General features: G+C 36.3%; 1 protein-coding gene across 10 annotated transcripts in view; it reads left to right on the top strand.

Moving 5' to 3' along the window:
- GABRG1 (gamma-aminobutyric acid type A receptor subunit gamma1) overlaps positions 1-20,943 on the top strand; it is a 62,762-nt gene that overhangs the window by 25,869 nt on the left and 15,950 nt on the right. For 5 of the 10 annotated variants that reach the window (XR_007904901.1, XM_051790044.1, XM_051790045.1 and 2 more), the window contains 5 exons: positions 1,062-1,129; positions 14,390-14,610; positions 17,389-17,471; positions 18,707-18,844; positions 18,964-19,116. Coding sequence is in view for 9 of the 10 variants with exons in the window: in XM_051790044.1 (XP_051646004.1) it covers positions 1,062-1,129; positions 14,390-14,610; positions 17,389-17,471; positions 18,707-18,844; positions 18,964-19,116 (663 nt within the window). In the remaining variant the exon portion in view is untranslated. Of the gene's footprint in view, positions 1-1,061; positions 1,130-2,553; positions 2,570-7,013; positions 7,093-7,737; positions 7,914-9,789; positions 9,873-14,389; positions 14,611-17,388; positions 17,472-18,706; positions 18,845-18,963; positions 19,117-20,943 lie in introns of those variants that run through there. The other 5 variants (XM_051790048.1, XM_051790047.1, XM_051790050.1 and 2 more) reach the window with 3 other exon arrangements.

Raw genomic sequence — 20,943 nt, 5'->3', positions numbered from 1 at the left:
CCCCTTTTTTCATCTGCAGATGAACAGGATGCTTCATTTTATTGTGTCAAATCGTGAAAGGACCAACAGAGCTCTATTATTAACCCTCTCCTTTCTATTGGGTAGTAGGACATATATCCTTTTGTGTCAACATTCTGGCTCTCCAGTAGAAGCTAGAAAAAAATGCCTGGTAAACTGATGAAGTTAAAATGCATTCTCACCTCTTGTGTTTGAACCTTTTTTCTGTATAAACCAGTTAGGAGGAAAAAACTGAATTATAAGTGCCTCCTGTACTTCAGATGTGCCTTTCATGGAAATCACTTAGACTTTGTGTCCTTCTGTAAATGCACAAAATAAGAGTATATTCTGTAAGAGAATATATTTTTAAAAGTTCTCTTTTTCTTTATATGCGCAGTGAGAGTCTTTTTAAAGCAAAATAAGTTTGGTAATGTTTAACTTTTAAATGACTGTCACTTGAGGGGCTTTAAATTTGGTACTTGAAACGGTGTATTAACCATGCTGATGAAAGGGCATAAAGTAATACCCTTATATATAAAGTGATATAGCTTCATGAATTGAAGAAATCTGTGGTGAAAAGATATTTTATTTCTGTTACATGTTCTCAGTAGGAATTGATAGAAAGCATTTCATATTGATTCCTTACAGATGATAAACACATTTGCTCCCAGATCTCATGGTTTATTGTATGAACAAATTTTCCAAACATTTTTTTTTCTGTTTATTCATAAATTTTTAAGTTGGAAGACAGTTTTTGGGAGGTTTCATTTGTTTGTTTTTCCTTCCTTTACCTATTGTATCTATCTTACATTTGTTCACAAAGCATATGTGGGTATTGCATTATGAACTAAAAAATTGAAGTTGATAATTTTAACATTTCATATGAAATAAGGGAGCCAAGTCATATATGATCCTCTAAAGTACTAACAGAGCAAAAATTTAATTATTCTGAAGCTAATAAAAGAATACAGATATGTTGTTGATTTAGTCAAATAGATTACATTACACTAACAATGCACAGAGTTAATTAAATATATTATTATTATGGTTACTGTTTTGTTTAGTGAGAACTACGGTAATTGAAACAGATGTCTATGTAAACAGCATCGGCCCAGTTGACCCAATCAATATGGTAAGTTCTGATTATTGATAGAAAACATCACCTGAATGTTGCTATGGGTTAATATTATGAAATAATTTTAATCTCATTCAAATAAGATTCTTTATTCCTTACTGTGTATTCTTATGCAGTTGGATATGATTGTGGTTATTACTGAAACATGTTTCACCTCTCTATGTGAAATAGTTGTAATTTTAAAAATGTATTTCTTCTTTTAAAAAAATGAGGCCCCACAGAGTATGATGTGTGAGATCCTTGTTTTAATTTGTGCTGAATATTTCCACTATGTTTGTGTATACCTGGATTGTCTCTGGGCCGGTATAATTTCAGGGAGCTACTCTTTGGAACTTAAGAAAAATAATGGTTGACACAGCAGCTGTGAATAAAACTATTTTCACTGCAGTGATTTGTTGTTTGGGATTTTTTTTCAAATTCATAGAAAGAAAAATTTGAAATTAACTGTTTTGTTGTCCTTTTCCCATTTAATCTTCTGCGTCCTCTTCTCTTTGTGTGTGTGAGTGTGGTGGGTATGTGTGTGGTGTGTGTGTGTGTGTGGTGGGTGGGTATGTGTACATGGCTGGTTTCTTCAGAAGTTAAGCAATGAATCCCATCTAGTTTCTGGTAGACCTGTTGAGATCTGATCTATGTATTTAGTAGCAACACTGAAGTAACAGCACTTCTAAGGAGGTTGAGTGTGCGATAGTAAATCACTTAGATTGTACATTGTATGAAATGGTGGTGTTGGAGGCTTTAGAGAGGCCTTTTGGCATGACTTTTCCTGTGGACTGCTGCCCAGGACTAAGACAGGGATTCACTGTCAGGTGCATTTGAGCTCACTCCTCTCCTGCCTTTTTCCTTTACCTTCTCCCTACAGAATTGCTGACAGTATTGAATTTGCATGGCAGACAAGCGTTTTATTCAGAGGCTGGAGTATGACAGTGCAGGGATCTTCTGAGTATTTGGTTAGAGCACTGTAATTCTCAATTATTATTACGGATCTTGTGATTTAGACCTATATCATCATGCATGGGTGGGGAATAGATAGGAAGCCAGGCAGGAAATACCAGTGGTACTTAGATACTGTGGATAGAGATGCCAAAAGTAGATTATGCAGATCTGTGGCAAAGGATATTCATTCCAGTGTAATGGTCTAATAAGCTTACAGTTGCCATTACCTGGGGCTGTGGCAGGGAAGTCCATGTCTCAGGCCAGGACTGTACATAATGAAATGCATAACAGAGCAGAAGAGTGATGGGTGGGGGAAATATTCCAATTTTCATGTCCAGTATAAGTGATGTCTTTGTTTTTGTCTGTCTACCTACTTCAGTCTTTCTCTTTTGTTTCTCTCTGTCCAATTCTTTTCTGAAGGAACTTATCATGGGAGCAAAATGTGAGGACAGGCTGTAAGGAGGATATAGCAAGTGGTAGAGGCTTCTTTTTCCAGTAACCAATGTAAGTCCTTCAGCCTGTGGAACTGAACATGAAAAATGCTTACAGCTTCAGTTTTTCAGTTTTCCAGTTTTAAAGAGCCAGCATGAGGCTGGCTTTGCAGGGTAGTCCTATCCCATCTCCCGTACCCTTTTCTTGTCTCTGCAGCCCCTGTGAAGTCTTCCAGCTATGGTTCAGATGTACAAATTTAAAAACTGCTCTGTGTTTTTTTAAAAATGGACAGAGAACTACTCAGCAATTTAGATTACAGCCTTTTCCACCATTTCCTTCATAAAAGGGCAATTGCTTTCACTGGGCTTGGACCGCAGGAACTTGGCTTGTATGAGCATCTAATATCAGTACAAAAATCAAACATTTGTAAAAATAAATAACACATATATATACAAAGATTTTGATTAAGGTTTCAAAAAATGAGATGTTTTATTCTGGGAAACAACATTTTCATCAAAATAAATAATAAGAAATTTGACTCTCTAAAGTATCTTTATGTGAGCTGTTGGTTTCATTAAGAAGGCACTTTTCCTGGAATCAATATTTTTTGAGATTGTTAACCATTGTGATCACTTAATGTGAGAACACATTATCTGTTGTTCCCCTTTGGATTATTCATTTGTCAGATACCTTAATTCACTCTGGCAAATGATGTCCTTTAACTGTTAAGTTAGGATACAATACAGCATGATGTAGAGAGCTTTTTTTTTTCTGAAAATGATGCTAAACAGCATATCAAGGGAGTATGTTTGTCTGAAAGCCTCAGAGGACACATATTATGAGAGGAAACATTTATTTATGAATTCAGTCTGTTTTCCTCTTGGATGTATGTATGATATTCATTAGAATTTGTTTCTGAAGGCTGTTGTATTTTGGCTTTTACTGTTAAGCAAAGATATACACAACATTCTATGTTATATTCACCCCATTCTTAAGAGATGTTTTTCTACAGCTCTTGATCTCTTTGGGCATCTGCAACCTGCATGAAACCTTTTTAACAAATGTCTATATCAGTGGAGTTTTTAGGCTTCCAATACTAACTAAATCTGTCTTTTAGAGCTGACCTTTTACAGCTATGCGTTATGCAACAATCATGTAAAATACAGCTAAGTGTATTTTTATGGCCAAAGTCTTGATCCTCAGTGGCACTGCAGTGGTATAGGAAATTCTTAACAGAGTTTAGATATGCAATGGTTATTTAGAGCCTGTTTTTACTTTATGTTGAACACCTAATTTAAAAGCACTAGGCTTTTACTACCTTTCTTCTTTCAAACTAGAGCCAAATGAAAAGCAACCACTGTTTGCTGTACAAGTATCAGAGTCTGATATATGGTCCCAATGTAAAAATGAGTGTTGATCCATGGTGCCTGTTGGCCTCATTAGCTTTCCCTGTCCTCTATTCATCCCCAAACTGTATGTATTCATAAATATGCAGTTTTGTGGTACTAATGCCCCAGGGGGTCCAGAGAAGAACCATGCCAGCACCACAGCTTTTGTGGTTTGACAAGACCACTAAAGTGTGCTATTCAGGTGGCTGGGAGAGGCATGGTACCCCTCCAAGACATTTTTACCTTCCTTTAACTAAGGGAATACCCATTATTGTAATTTCCATTTGATCAAAACTCTTACGACAATAAAAGACTGCTACCCCAAATGAGAGAAATTTTTTGAGAAGGAATGCAGGAGCAGTTCCTTAAGTCAGAAGCAGTATTGCATCATTGTGTCAAAAATGAGGAGCAAAGAGAAAAGTTTATACTTCCCCCGTCTTTGATGTCTGTTTATTCAAGTTTCATTTAGTAAATAGAAAGAGGTAGATAATTTCTATAGAGATGCATAGACATTGTAACTGATAGTTAGACTAGAAACTAGCCAAAAGAAAATGCTCTACCCAACTGTCTATATCTGCCTGTGTGTAAGTGTATACATATATATGTAGGTTTGCAGAAAAAAAATAATATTTTAAAATTCCTTTGCTTTTTAAAAGTGTTAGTCACAATTTAACAATTTGAAACATTCTGCTATCATTGCCATTTTAGTGTGTTTGAGGGCTACTATTTTTTATTTCCCTTGCTGTGGATGCAGATGCTGCTCTCTATTCATTTTTTGTATTTATTAATGGAATCCACTATTAGAAGGTGCAGACTGAAAATTCCAGGATTGATTTCTAGGACTGCACCTCACTAGAGTAATTCAGTTTCCTTGTTATTTTCCAACATTTCTGTCTCTTCTGTGGATCCTTTAGCTTTTATCACATGATCTTTGCTTATTATCCATTGAGGGCTGTGATCACAAGCTGAAGGCATACTTTGAAGCCCATCACTCTTTTTTTTTCACAAGAGAGCTAAACCGCTGAGCAAATCAGATACAGAACACACAATGTGCTACTTTGGTGTGCAGACTGCATGGCCTGGACACTGCTAGGATACAATTTTTCCTGTCATATTGTACCATTTATGGCTTCATGTAGAATGTGCTGATGGGGAATTTTAAGTATCCTTTGGCTTCTAAATTTCATTTCATTCTCAGTTGCACTCACTAGCAGCAGATTTTTTGTTTTTATTTTTTGAAAGTATTCAAATATCAGTATCCTAGTACAGATTGCTCAACATTATTGCACTTGTGGAGGATATTTTGTGGCCAGGTGTGTCACTGCACTTACTCTACTTATCACAGGACAAAGTACCAATGAGTCTTTGAATATTACCTGTTTCTTATTGTACAGTATCTTCTTTGGAATAAGTTAGAATATTTTTTCCCAACTTACTCTTTTATTTTAATTAGGAAATGTAGATTCCAATAATTTTGATGCCGATCAACACCACAAGTGATCACGGTTAATTGGCTTACTCAGATGAGTGTTTGAGATTGATGGACTCTGTTCATTTACAGCAGCTGAGTGAATTGTCCTTCAGTGGGTTAGAGCGTTGGGTTTTTTGTTATGGAATATATCAAATCCCATATTTCTGTTAACGTTTCTTATGTTAACAGCTCTAGAAACTGAGTAGTACATCACAAATACAATTTCATGAATGTTCTCTTTTTTTTTTTTTCTGAAAAAAATTAACTGTAATTGATTAATCTGGTACTTGCAGTTTGGTTACCACTATTGCAAGATAGCTCCAAGCTTGTCCTGTTCAGTTTCAGGAGACCTGGCCAAATATTCTGACCAAGTATTGGTTGTATTCTGCTCCTACTGCCTCAGCACAGCAGTTCCTGTGTTGCTCCCAATTTATGTGAATATTTTGAAGGGAATGGCGAGAGGTGAGGGAAAGGGCAGTCATTGTATGACTGACAAATTTTGCAGTATTCTTCTGAAACCAAAGCAGAGAATAAACATCTTTTCAGCCCCCACTTTAAAGAGTATTCAGTACTTTTCCTGTTTTCAGCTGCAGTTTACCATTGTCCCATATTAGATATGACATCAGGACAGGTAGTGAAGGTTACACACGAGTCACCAGGAAAATCTGTGCTCTTTGCTATGAAATATGGCCTCATTTCTGTGTGCCAGATAATAGCAATGCTATTATGTAAGGCTGCAGTCTTTTTGTGCTATGGTTGATTCTTAAGTCTTATGTTAGGTAGTTCATGGTTTAGGAAATACTGGTTTCATATGGCACCGCTGTACCACTTAAGCCACAGTTGACATGGTTGTAGTAATAATAATCATCATCATTATAGTAGTACTATGTAGTAATAATAGTAATAGTCATAATAATAACAACAACTACACTAATCACTAATCTATGTCATTGAGGACTGAAATTAAAAATTTTCTATGATGTGATGGATCTTAGAACTAGGAGTAGAGTCTCAGTTTTAGTCTTGCAAATTCTGAATGCAAAAGGGTTTTATATTTATTTTTTAATCCATCACATGGAAACTTTTGTTCAGACTTCCATTGTTAGGCTGATGTATTTCTGTAACCTTTCCAGTTGCCTCATGGCTCTGCTTATACCATCTAAAGGTGTTCTACAGAAAAAAAAAATGCCACTGTTTCTCCTGGGTTACATCTTGCTCAAGTTCTTCCTTTGTCTCCTCTTTCACTATGTCTCACACATAAACAGTTCCCTTTCATTTTCAAGGCACTTCAAAGCTCTAACCATTTTTATTTTTATTTTTTTTCTCAAGAGGGCATTTAGTATCTCAGATCTCTCTAGTTTCTGCTCCCATACTTTCATCTTTTCATACCAGTTTCTCCCAAGCTGCCCTTCATGCTTGAAAGAAACTTTCCATAAATGTCTGCAAAGCCATTTAATTGTTTCCCATTATGTGTCTGTTTAAACTTACTTTTCTTTTTTTTTCATCCCCCTTTTTTTTTTTTCTTTCTGTGAAGGTTACAAAATATCACAAAGACTTAAGCTTGTGTTGTGCCAAAATCACTATCTGTAATTATGCCCCTGTTGACTTTCCAAATCTTGTCTTTTATGTTAAATTCAAACCTCCTTACTCCTTGCAGAGGTTATGTGTCCTGTATAAGGAGTATTGAGTGCCTGCACAGTTCAGTTGTGATGATCTAAACCAAGAGTGATGTTAAGGTATGTATCACATAGCACTTCACTGAGAAGGCACAGATATTGACTAGTGCTAATGCTAATCCAAACAGCACCCAACTCCTCCTTTTCACCCCAGAACTGCACAGACTACTTGGCTGTTCTGTTGTACAGTTTATTGTTACTTCCTATATCCTCTCCAAATACTTACTGTCTTCTGCTGTGTTGTCTCCTTTGTGTCTGCAGCTGAGACAAACTGCATTTAGTTCTTTATCTTGTACCTCTTATTTCTCTGTCAACTAGAAGAATATTTTGAAGAACATGACACACCCGTTCTTTGTTATTAATTCCTTATCTGTCTATAGGGAAATATGTCGTGCTGTGTTCCAATTGTGGAAATAATTTTGCTGACCTAGATTTGAATTGGGTTTTGGGGAAAAAAGCAGGGAACGTGCTTGGATTGTTGCAATTGTAACAGCTTATTGCAATAGAGGCTGACTTTGGCAATGGCTCTTACCACAGAGGCTTTCATGGCTGCCTGAGCTGCTGTGCACCAGAGGAAATATGCTGTGATTCACTGGCCCCTACAAGGGCTGGTGCCAGGATCTGTGGTGACACTACAAAATCTCATTCTCTGTTAAAAGCCAGGTAGCTACAGCAGGATTTTTCATCTCACAATGTGTATTATAGGAATTTCATTTTATTGATAGAGGAGCAATCTGGATGCCTTTTCCTGCAGCAGCACCTTCAAGCTCTTTACCAAGGAAGCAGATCTACCCCTGGAAAAAGTGTTGTCTTACTTCATTGGTCATAGGGGTGACAGCACCGACAAAAGAGCTATTAAGAAATGAAATATGCTTTCTCTAGTAAGTGAATGCAACTTCACTGCCTGTTGATCTTGGCCTTCATTTTATTCTGTTGTTGCATGATTTTAAATTTCATCAAGTCTTATACATCTAGATGCTTATTTTGACCACTCTGGAGAATGCAAATTTAAAACACTTTTTCTTGGAATGTTTTGAAGTTTGTCATTCACCAGCATATAGTAAGTGCTGATGGAGATTTTGCCTTTTTGAATAACAGTAATGTACAGCTTTGTTGTTAAAGTTGCTTGTGAGTCCAATTTTAACTATTTGAGTCTCTCTAATTACAGGAAGTTAGATGTAGCTGTTGAATTTTGAAAGTACAGTTAATGGAGCTGGTAAATCACTATTAACAACCTCAAAGCCAAACCCTTAATCTATACCAGTATTCACTCCTGGGTTTTTAATATATATATATGTATGTATATATGTGGGTTTTTTGTGGGTTTTTGCTTTGTTTTGTTCTGAGTTCTCTTCTCTGGTTCTTTCTGTAGTTTAATGTTTGATTATGAGAAGCAGTGCCTGAAAAATTAAATTTTCAAGTGAAAAGCAAACAAAAACTTTTTTGTATAATTTTTACCATGAGAATGTATATAGATTATGTATATAACTTATCTACTTCCTCTCCTTATGCTTTCTTCAAATGGCCAAAAGCTAAGCTGATGAAATAAAAGGGTAGATTTTTCTGAAGTGCTTTAGTTACTTTTCTAGCTACTCTTTTCATTATTGGAAAGATTTTAATTATAGTTTCTAATCCTCAAAGCAGTTAAGTTAATCTTGCCTTTTATTCATATTGTTTGCATCTGTCACTTTGCATATTCAAAATAAGGACTAGATAAGAACAGATGCCAAATTATGATGTGAAGAGTGGTAGATTTTTTTTCTGTATCATGACTATTTAAGTCTTGCTGTACTCACTCACCTTCTGTAGATATGATTTTCCATATTTCCACTTACCCTGCGCATATGTTCTCATGGCATCCTCCAGTGTGATTATCTGCACAGTCATGACAATCTGACTGATTAAAAGACTCTGGAAGCAGATGTTGTGCACTTCTGTTCACTGCATTTCCTGCAGCCCTCACCTCTTCTGTGGCTGCAATATCATTAATGCAATCTTACAGTTACATGTCAGAATCATTGTGATTTGTTAGATCTGTTAGATCTATTAAATCTTGCCCTAAGATCACTAAGTTCAGATTGCTCTAGTGAGCAAACTAAAATGGTTTACCAAACCAAGAAATTTTACTTTTGCTTTGGTCTCAGCTGTGGGGATCAAGTTCTGAAAGCATTGTTGACCCTGAAGCAGATCAAAAATCTCTTTAAAGTAACCCACTAGCAAGAGTAGCCACATTTTGTAAATTTTTTAAGAGTAGTTATATATCAAAGATAGATTAAGTATTTTAATAAATTACTTAGAAACCCCTTATTGATGTCCAGGGATGTTTGGGTGAGGGGAAAAGGTAAAGGTTGCAAGTATTTATTGGCAGCACACTGGTAAGATGAAGATAAGTTGGCTAATGCTTGGTGCTTTATTTGGTCCTTCTCCTAGCATGTGGTTACCAGTTCTGTCTATGAATTTCTTTGTTGTTAAAATCTCTTAATCAGCATACTAAACTGTGGCTTTGATATTAAATTGCACCTCCTATTGTTGAAACATATGGGTTGGTAGAATTCTTTCTTTAGTTTCCCTTTCTTCATTTTTTTTTTCTTAAAAATTCTCTGCCTCATTGGCATTGAATACCAGTTTAAGAAATTAGAATACTGAACAGAGTAATAAAATAATTGACTAAAGTGAAGTCATGTCACATTTGGTAATTGAACTGTGTCGAGGGGCTCCATATGAAACAGATTCCTGAATTAGCATGTGGCATTACAGAAAACTGGAGGTGTCCTTCATCTAAAATTTTGAATCTGGAAGAAAAGGTGGGTGGATTTCTGAGAAAAGATGAAATGACAGAGGTATGTATTTATTAATTTTTCATCAAAATTCACTGGTAATGAACTGTATTGAAGGTCTGTGGTTTGCAACACAACTTTTCAGTTGTGAGTTTGGTTTTGGACTCTTCTTTCTTTGTGTGTTTAGCACCACAAAACTAGGCTACCTTTTCCTGTTCTCAAACAAAATGTGACACAGTTAACATAATCCAGCCAACAATTTAGCTACTTGTTACTTGACTTCTCCATAGTTTTTTATTGTGGAATATCAAATCAGTTGTGGGACTGTCAGGCAAAATATCCAAGAAATTTTTTTCCTGCATTGTTAGATTTTTCCCATCCTTATAGATATTATGTTGGAATTTGTGTGATGCGGTTTGTACTGATAAAAAAATCGTGTTAGATGGTATTTGCCTTCTTTTCTTTCACAGCTTTCCAGTAAAAAAAGTAAAATAATCCACTGACCTGTTCAAGTCTGACTGTAATTGGACTGTGCATGACAATGAAACATGTCAAGGATTCTATTTATTCCCCTACAGCAGCTGCTCCTACTTTATTTGAAGTAATTGCTTTTATTTATTAAATGACTTTCACTCAGACTATGAACCTGTTTGTCAATAGTCACAGTTTGTTCACTGCCTGGCCCTTTCTTTAATGGTAATCTCTGATTAGTCACACTGTTCCCAGCCTTTGGAGTTTGTTATGATCTTTTATAGAGGAAAGAGATGGAGGAGGATTGCAGTTATCTGTAAATAATTAGACAGGTGGGCACTTTATGCCAGCTGTGCAAAAAAGGTTTTCAGCATACTAATCAAATGGCAAACATTAGCCATTGTTCTTGAACCCTGTGAGGCTGAATATGAAGAAGGATGCGTTTTGCTATGGCTGTAACTAATAGAGCCATAGACTGATTCCATTTTTTCTGCATGGCTACTTTGTCATTAGTTTAATTTGAAAGAGAGAATAGTAAACCAATTTTTATGGTGACATAGTGGCGTTAAATGGTGAGTTTTATGAAAGACTAATAGAAGTAGTAATAAGACTGTTAATTTTAAATTTTGTAAGAAAACGAGGAAAACAAAGTAGTTAGAAAGATTTGTTGAAATGAAAGAATATTGTATAAATCTGATTGTTTTTGTGATTGCTTATACAGTTTTTATAAAAAAGATAGGCCTTTTATTAATCTCATTTTAGAAACAAAGTACTCCCAGAAAAGACAGTATTGAGATTTTTCTATGTAATTTTCAATAAATTTTAGGGAACCAGATTTCCCCTTTTTATAAAGAAATATGAAAAATTTCTCAGGAGACTCAAATTTAAGGGAATTCAGTGTATGAATCCATAAAATTTGAAAATATCAGGCCCATTTCAAAAGTGGATTTTCAGAAAGAATCTATCTTTCTTAATAATTCTTCTAGCCTAGTTTCCCTTTCAGGTTATTATACTCTCTACTGTCACAGTGACGTGCTACCAGACTCTTAGTTTGATCATCCTTTATGTCTTTGCCTGTGCTTGGTAACTACTTGGGGGCCTCTCCTGCAGGGGGAAATGTGTTTGGAAAAGAGGCTAATAAACATGAGTCCCATTTTCGTGTCTTGCCCCTCTACAGTATGAGTACTTGTATGTACTTGGACAGGATGCTAAAGCTCCCTTGAGTGAAAAATAGTATAGATGTAATGGGTTAAAAAGGTGATCTCGTGTGAGATGCATTGTGTGAAGAATATATACCACCTCAGGATATATTATGGACCCTCAAAGACAGAGAAGTTTCAGGGAGGCACGGGCCAAACAGATATGCTGAAGAAGTAGATAGTATAGTCCACCAAGGCAGATGTTAAAAGTGAAATAAATGTTCTTGGGAGAAATCAGAGAGCACTGTTTCTGGGTCCCTGCTGAAGAGTGGGGTCAACTGCTGCTGCCACCCACCGTGAGGCTGCACGTCCACATCTTTCAGATAGGATGAGTGATAGGATTATGTCTGACTCCAGAGGGAGAAGGAGATGTCTCGTTGCAGAAGTGTGAACTTGTGAATTGAGGACAACTCTCTTCAGATATGTCGCAAGAGGCTCGGACTTGGACATTTTGTATACATTCAGCAAGACACTTGGAAACAAGTAGTAACTAATCTTATGATATTAAACTATTGGATATTAGATTATTTTTGAACAGTTGTATCAAGAAGAGTAAAAGTTTGTTGTTGTTTCATTTTTTTTCCAAAAGTTTTCTAAACAACTCCTCTAGTACATGGCATTCTGGTTTCGACTGGAATAGAGTTAATTTTTTTCTTAGTAGCTAGTGCAGTGCTGTGTTTTGGATTTAATAGGATAAAAACTTGCACATTTAATATTGAAAGGTAAAAGAATAAAAGCATCTGGGTCTGCTGATGCTATTCCTGTGTTTTATGTGTTCAAAATAATCTGTTAGCTCTCTTCCTTTTCTATCTGAATTTATTAGAATGGTTGGTATTCTATAACAACCTGTGTTTTCTTGCTCTGGGCAGATTTGACTATAATGACACTTTGATAATTTTCTTTTTCTCAAACAAGGCTCTGCTACTGTGAAGAGGCTGCTTAGAGTAGCACCTTCAAACTCAGTCTTCACTTTTCATACATTTGGTTGTGTCTGTTGATTTCACTCATTGACTTCTTTTGTTTCTCCTATTTGCATTGTAAAGGCAACACATAAATCTTTTTTCATTCTGTTCCATTTAAGCCCATTAAAACACTTCTCTGGTGCACTGCCTTGGGCTCTCCTTTGTACTACAGCAAGGCAAGTTTTCTTTCCCATTGTAACCACTACAGATGAGCACAGAAAGCTGAATTTTAAGGTTGAGCAGGTCCAGGGTTTTCACAGGTGTCTTGAATGCTGTTTACAGAAATAGGGAAAAAAAAATCAAGAACTTGTTTTGACCCACAGAATCTTCTCCTGATGGCAGTGACTGTCAAGAAATATGCAGAGTTGGAGAGTGAAGTCACCTCTAAAAAGCATTTTTGATTAGTACTTTCATCCTCTCTGTCTCTTCACTTTTTGCCTCATACACTAGTTATTCATAACCTTTGAAACTCACTCAGTTACCACAGCACAGGTGGTAATTCATCTGCCGCACATCACAGAGCGAGAGCAAGCCTCCCTCTAGTGTATACCTGTTATTCTCCCATCTGAAAAGGCAGGAAATTAAGAGAGACTAAGGTAGTCCTGGAATATCTACCTTTGCACTTCTCAAAGACTAGCTGCCGAATTTCACAAACTTTCCTGGGACATGGGTGGTATCAGTTTTGGAAATTAGTAAGGAGTCTGTAACTCGTACAGTTGGCTGCTGTGATTATTTAAAAGTAAAATGGACATAAAACCCCACTCCAACTAATAAAGCATTCTGCTTTTATTTAAAAACAGAATTGTCTGACTGCACTATGCATTTTTATTGACCAAGTAAACTGGTAGTGACTCTTTTGGCTCAAGCAAAAGTGTGAACACTGTCTCTTCCTCCCACTCCCCTGTCCACTCATCCCGTAACTGAGAGGTGAACAACCAACACCAAGTCTCTAAGTTTGGTCTCCAGCTCTTTTTCCCTGCAGGGGAGCTGCCCAGTTGCTCATTGAAGACCTCATGGGGCAACTGTGCAGGAAAGGTCACATCTACCATCAAGTTGAGAGACTGTTGCCCTTAAGATTAGAGTCATGGTCTAGAGCTGAGACAAATACAACAGAGAGCTGCTGCTTTGCCTCTGTGTTTGAAGTGCAGAAGCAACTGGCTGGATTCTTTGAAAAAAAAATATTTTTTTGCATCTGTAATGTTTATCTCAAGTTTTACTGTGTCAAGAATTATTTTATTAAAAGGCTATGGGGTTTCCTTTAATTAATTAATTAATTTATTTATTACCTTTCTTTTCTGGCCATAAGTCAGCTGAGGAATTTAGTTTTCTGATAAAAAGGAGTTTTCTTGAGTCTTTAATAAATAAAGTGGAATTTCTTTAGGGAAATTTCCTTCCTGATTATGATTATATTTACTTTTATGTGTATGTTAGTAGATATACGAGGCAGATGGTAGAAGATAGTTCTGCAAACTGTGATGTTTACTTCCCACATATTCACGAATTCTTGAAAGATCTTAAATTACATGTTGTAAATTTTGGGGGGAAAATATAGAAAGCTCGTTTGGTTTGCTTCTCCAGAGATGTAGAATCGCTGTCTTAACAAATATAGTCTAGCCCTGAAGTAGCAAGGTTGCCCTTAAATTTCTGTCCAGGGCCCCGGGAGGTGATTGCATTGTGCGGGAACCTTCACATTACAGTAACCTCCTGTCACGGATCTTCTTCCTTAAGAAACCAATGTGTGTCAGGGGAGAGGAGGTAGGGACAGAAGGCTGTGTGCATCTTTTGTCAACCTGCAGTTTCTCAGTCTGGTTTTACAGCCTGCTGTGTGCAAATGATAATACAAAAGAGAATAGAGAAACTGGCTTCAGATTTATATATGAAATATAAATAGTTGGCTTGCAGACTTTGGTAAATGTATACATAGATATGGTTGTTTCTCTGTTTTTAGGAATACACTATAGATATAATTTTTGCCCAGACTTGGTATGACAGTCGTCTAAAATTTAACAGCTCAATGAAGGTGCTTATGCTTAATAGCAATATGGTTGGAAAAATTTGGATTCCAGACACTTTCTTCAGGAACTCAAGGAAATCTGATGCTCACTGGATTACAACTCCAAATCGTTTGCTTCGAATCTGGAGTGATGGAAGAGTATTATACACTCTAAGGTGGGTTTTTATTGTCTGGGTAGAAAAAAACCAACAACATGTTATGACCAGGATTATGAAAATAATGAATATGAATCAAATTCCTGGCATCTCTTTTGTTTTGGACCGAAATTCACAAGGAGTTAACTATAGGAGAAAAAAAGAATTATTTGATCATGAAAAACATGACATTTATAGTATTTATTTATATTACCTGGATAATTGGGTAAAGACAATTGAAGGAGATAGCAAATTTTGATCTCACTCAAGTACAGGCAGGATTTTGAAAAAGATATTATATAACATATAGCACTATGGTGGTCTGTCACTAATATATTGTGCATAAATCATAAATTGTTTTGCAGACTTTCTGTTTTAAATAGTTTGTTATCTGATTTCCACCAAATTATATCCTGTAAGTAAAATTTAAATGCTTTGGATAATAAAAATCATAAGAAGTTCAATTAAAGCTAAGGCCCCAATCCTGCATATGATTCTCAACATTTTTACCCTTCCAAGCTATTAAAATCAACAGATCTGTTCATCCAAATTAGGCATAAGCAAACAAGTTTGTGATAATTCTTCTTGGCAAATGGGAGATGCCTGTGCTGGTTGGTTTTAAGCTTACCATCTAGCTACCTTTACTGATCTTTGAGTCACTTTTCAAACAGTACTTGAAAGGCTGTAGCCTATAGAAAGCATTTTAGGGTCATCTCTCGGTCTAATTTTTTAAATATGCCTAAAAAATCTTGCAGTAAGTCAGGAGCTGATCAAGAAATAGTCCATTCAGAGGATGCCATAAATATGATTCTGCTCTTAAGAGTTTATTTATTTATTTATTTATTTAAATAAAGAGTGGCACCATTTAATTACTTTCTTCTCAATCATTTGTGCTGTGTTCATATGCAGGCTAGTTGTGTTGTATGAACAATTTATAAAACTCTTCTCTATCAGATGTAAGAAGAATTAGAATGTTTTAAAAGGATTCTCTTCAATGAATTTTTTTTGTGGTATGATTCATTTGGAGGCATACAGACATCTCTGAAGGGCACTTTTTAAATGGTTTATTAAGCTGATGTTTATAAAAGTCTCTAGAGAGCCTCTTCTGTTGACATGCTATGTTTTTTACCTTTTTCTAGCTGGCATTTGTAGAGTCATACTTGGACTTTATCCTTCCATTGTCTATTCAGTTTCAATGTACAATTTCTTCTAAAGAGGTTCAAAGTAACACAAAGCAATAAATAAATGCAAGCAATAAAGTCCTGCGAGCCCTCACAGAGCAATAGGATAGAATCACTGTGTTAGAGTATGAGCTATAAAGCACAATGAGCTTGTGACAAAACAGATGAACAGGTTTTCACCCAGCACTGCAACATGCAAACATCTGTATAGGTGAGGATATGTCCTGAATTTTGCCTAAGGCAGAACAACACTGAGAGGTTCATATGTTGCTTATTGAAGGAACTTTAACATGATCTGACAGTGCTCCAGGTTTGTGGGTTCCCCTTTTTTTCCTCATTGGTAATTCAGAGAGCAGACGTGGTCAATCTGTTAATCAGCCTTACTGAATCTCCTCTGAGGGTAGCCCTTGGTCTGTCCATTGCACACATCAATGATTCCATATTAGTTTTGTTGCTTTTAATAGGGGGCTGGGCTTGTTTTCTTTTTGTTTGAGTGTTTGACTATCCAAAGGTTGAAAATGGAAAACAAAGGCAATAAATGCATATATCATAGTTGGAAAATTTGAAAAGCATCTTCGGAGCAATGCAAGTATTTTGCGTAGAAATGTAAGGGACAGTTTTTCTTCTCTCCCCCCGCCCAGTGTATGCTAAGAAATACACTTTCCCCTATAAATCTCTTTTGGTCAGGTCCTAGTGGCACTTTCTGCAGAATAAATACTTTGTTCAGAGACTTTCAAAGATTTCTGGCAGCATGTCACAGAATCTTCCTTTTCCCATCCCTTCTTATCTAATATATAAGCATTATGTTAATTTTTAAAGTTCATTTTAGAAGATATTCTGAATTTCTACATAGTCTTACCAACAAAGAAGGAGGTATTTTAAATGCAAAGCAGTCAGTTTGGAGTCTAGTACCTTACTTTAGCTTCCTAGTGAAAGGTAGCGGAGCTGGGTTTTGCACTGATTGTTTGGAAGTCCTGCAGAAATCTGTGATAGTATTTTCAAAAGCAGCAAGTGATTCAGTTGACACAATCATGAGTCCTAAACCACCTCTAAAATCTTTATAAGTTGTGAATGAATGCGTTAGACATTAAATGAGTTGAACAATCAAGTCTGCTCTTTCCTGTCTATACTACTATCTTCGCCAGAGCTGCTTCCATGAGTATAGAGCAAGCTCAAGAGTGTCCCCACCTTTTTTTCTCTTATGTGTAGCCACCAGATACAATGATGCCAAATACAATTGGACTCCACAAATGCATTCTACAGAAACTTTATTTGCTATCATAAACTCCCATCCTTCTGCTGTCTTCAGACCCTCCTTTTTATCCCCTATTGCTGGTAGAGCAGAGAGCTGCCCCCAAATCAACTGAAAATTTTGAAATGGCTTGAAATACCAGTTGAAACAACACAGATCCTTAGGTTGCATGTGACAATAGTTCTTGTTATTTTGTTCTTTGGTGATGATGCTGGATGTGTTTTTGTTGATACACAGTAAGCTATTCATAACATCCATTAATTGGCAAAATTTATTTCTGTTCATGTTCTTTACTATGTAGTCTGAAGTGTCTGAATGCTTGAATATAACCTTTTTTCTTTTTTTACTCCTTCCTTCTCTAACTAGGCTGACAATTAATGCTGAATGTTATCTTCAGCTTCATAATTTTCCTATGGATGAACACTCCTGTCCTCTGGAGTTTTCAAGCTGTAGGTGGTAAAACACTTTTTTCTCTTTACATTCAGGCTTTAAATTTCCTTAAATTCTGGCATCAGGAGAGCAAATATTTACTTTTTAAAGCCTTGCAATGAAGGAAAGAACTGATCCATTCATGTTTTGGTTAGATTTATTGCATTATTTAATGCAAGAATGAAGGAGTTGAATCACAAGCACTTTGTGCAACTTTAAAAATAGTCGTATTGCTTAGGAGTCTGATGCAATGCCCATTCCAGTTAATGGAAAAGCATCGCACTGGAAGAACTTTATTTTTTTTACCTGCAAGATTTGATAATGTTGAATTACTTCCATGTGGTATACTTAAAAGGAAAAATAAGATCTCTCTTCTTCAACCTGCTCCTGTAAATGCTTAATTAGTATAAAAAGTCCTTCTCCTTTCAGTGAGACTTATTTTATGTGAGCAAGAAACATAACTTTCAGGCTCCATTTATTTGATATAAACTATATTTTAAAAAAATTCCCAAGGGAATTGTGCTATTAAAATCATAGAATCCCTAAGGTTGGATAAGACCTCCAGGATCATCAAGTCCAACCTTTGACCAAACACCACCATGTCAACTACACCACAGCACTAAGTGCCACATCCAGTAGTTTCTTGAACGCCTCCAGGAATTGTGATTCTACTACCTCCCTGAGCAACCTGTTCCAGTGCTTAACTACCTTCTCAGTGAAGAAATTCTTCCTGATACCCAACCCTAACCTCCCCTGATGCAGCTTGAGGCCACTTCCTCTTGTTCTACACTAGTTGCCTGTGAGAAGGGGCTGACCTCCACCTTGCTACAACTTCTTTTCTGGAGGTCTTACCTGAGCCATCAGTAGGAATTTTGTCAAATTATATACTAAAAGTGTCAGTCCTTTTAAGCTCTTTCTGATCATTTAATGGTAATGTAAATTGCATTTGTGTATTAATTTATAACGATGATTCTGAGCCAAGTTTTCATATCGGAGTTCAAGAATATCATGTAGATATTTCCAAAATATTTGTATTTACATAGTTATTTATCTATCATACATTTAGCTAGGTTTAAAACTGAGGCCAGATATTTTGTTGTTAAATTTTAAGTGTATCAGGTGGACTACAGATTGTCTTTGTCTCTAATCACTTTACGTGTAGCCCTGGTTTAGTTTATAAGTAACTTCAGATATCACAAAACATGCTTGGGTACATTCTGTGGCTGAATGTTTGATTTGTTTTGTTTTGTTCCAGATGGATATCCCAGAAATGAAATTGAATACAAATGGAAGAAAACCTCTGTGGAAGTGGCAGATCCAAAATACTGGAGATTGTATCAGTTTGCATTTGTAGGGTTACGAAATACAACTGAAATTTCTCATACCTTGTCTGGTAAGGCAAAGTGTTGTTTTGTTTTGTGCCAGATCTGTATAGAACAAGACCAGCAGACCAAGATACAACTGAAAACCATATTAAATATAATGTAAATATTTTTTATTTTTCATTTTTAGGTGATTATATTATTATGACAATCTTCTTTGATCTCAGCAGACGTATGGGATATTTTACTATTCAGACATACATTCCTTGTATACTCACAGTTGTTCTTTCATGGGTGTCATTTTGGATCAATAAGGATGCAGTTCCTGCAAGGACTTCTCTGGGTAAGAATGTCTTTTTTTCAACCTTGAAGGGTCTGGTACTCCCCAAAAATACAAATCTGCAGCATGGAGTAAATCAACCACAGCTTATTCCCCTTCAGATTGTGACTGTTGGTCACTCTTTTTCTTGAACTGCAAGGTTGGGAGTAGAAGAATCCTACTATGGCTGCAGAGCAGGGCTTAAGGAGGGAATGTTGAAGAAGGAAAATCCTTATCCAAGCCCTGTGGATCTGCTGTTGTTCACATAAATACTTTTTTTCTCCTTCATGTTCTTTTTGTCACCTCCAGGGACTGCAATGTGGCAATTATTAGTCTGACAAGTATGACTTCACTTAGCATCATGGAACAAATGATGTCATTACTACAGGAGTGTAAATTGTGAAGATATGGTTTTGGTGGTTTTTCTTTATTTTTTGTTGGTGTTTTTGTGTTGTTTTTGTTGATGATGGTTTAATAATAGAAAGGATTCAGTTATTCTTTCAAGTCCAGGATAGGACAGAAAATTTGCAACTAGACTTGCAGTTAAGCCTATAACACATAAAAACTGACTCACTGTCCTGCTTTTACTACAGACAGTACTGAAGTGTGTTGCAAATTCCAGTGTAGAGACACTTCTGTGTTCCTGTCATCTTGGCTGACCTGCTTAGCATGGTGTCAGCCTCCTGAGTTTGACCGTTTAGGATTCCTGTGCAGCCTTAGAGAAAAGCTTTAGTCCCCACATAAAGCACGATAGACATGGTGCATGGAGTGCACAGGATGTACATTAGCAACTTTGAGTTTAGAAGTGACAGATGCTTATAGTAAAACTGGTGACAGCAGTAAGTCCTATTTTGGGAGAAAGATCAAGAGCTGAGAGTGTATCTTAGGAAGTGAGAGATGTGAGTTAATTTTTCATCATTATTATGCATTATATCATTATTCATTTAGCATTGTGAACACACAATTCACACCTTATAGGATCATTTACTACCAGAAAGGTGAGTCCAGGCTTTAACTCCCTGCCTTTCCCACTGAAAATGGATCACCTGCAAGCCTGCAAGATTAATGAGTCAAGAAAGAAAGTAAGCAGAAATGAGCATGGCTCAGTAGCCTAATGAAAAGGTGAGGGGAGAAAATCTAGGTCTTGGATCCTAACTTTGTTATTCAGAAGTGCTGCAAAGTATAGTGAAGAGACCCCAAAGTTTTAAATAAATAAGTGAAACTAACTTTTGGTAGTTTTAGACCTTGATGTAGAAATCTCTTATCAGATTTCTTTGACTAACTAATCATTGGACATCACTGTGGGTTCTGACTAGCTAGAAGACACTACGTATAACAGGAAAAACTGTTGTACTGGTATCCTGCTAGTTCTGTATCCAGTTTGTTCTTTTTACAGAGTACTTTTTATATGCCATGAACCTAGAAAATTTGCCTTTGATATCACGGTTTAGCTGAAGTTTTCAAGCTCTCACTTCAGCAGTACTAACCTTCATCTACTTGAGATGAACTACAAACGTTTGCAATGTCTTATTTACAGCTCCCTGCAGGTAACTCTGAGCTCCTTCTGTGTGAACATGCAAAAGTTTGACAGATTGTAGGATGACTTTTCTCACGTGCAAATGTTCTGGTGAAGGAGAAAAAGAGTACTTGTCAAATAGACACAATTTTATAGAAAAAGACTGAGAAATTAAGACAAGAAAGGCAAAACTAAGCAAGATCTGTTGTGCTATTGAAGGTTTGCTCTCTGTGACAGCCCCCATATATGCTTTTCACATAGCAGAGTGGACTGGGAAAATCCACATCTCTTTTAGTCTTCTCTGAAGAGAAGTTGGTAATAGGGCATGGTGGGTG

The sequence above is a fragment of the Manacus candei genome, unplaced genomic scaffold, assembly GCF_025592945.1.
Source record: "Manacus candei isolate 608988 ecotype Guabito, Panama unplaced genomic scaffold, ASM2559294v1 h1tg000028l, whole genome shotgun sequence".
NCBI lineage: Eukaryota > Metazoa > Chordata > Aves > Passeriformes > Pipridae > Manacus > Manacus candei.
The sequence above is the reverse complement of the archived record's forward strand: the minus strand, read 5'-3'. Positions and strand labels throughout refer to the sequence as shown.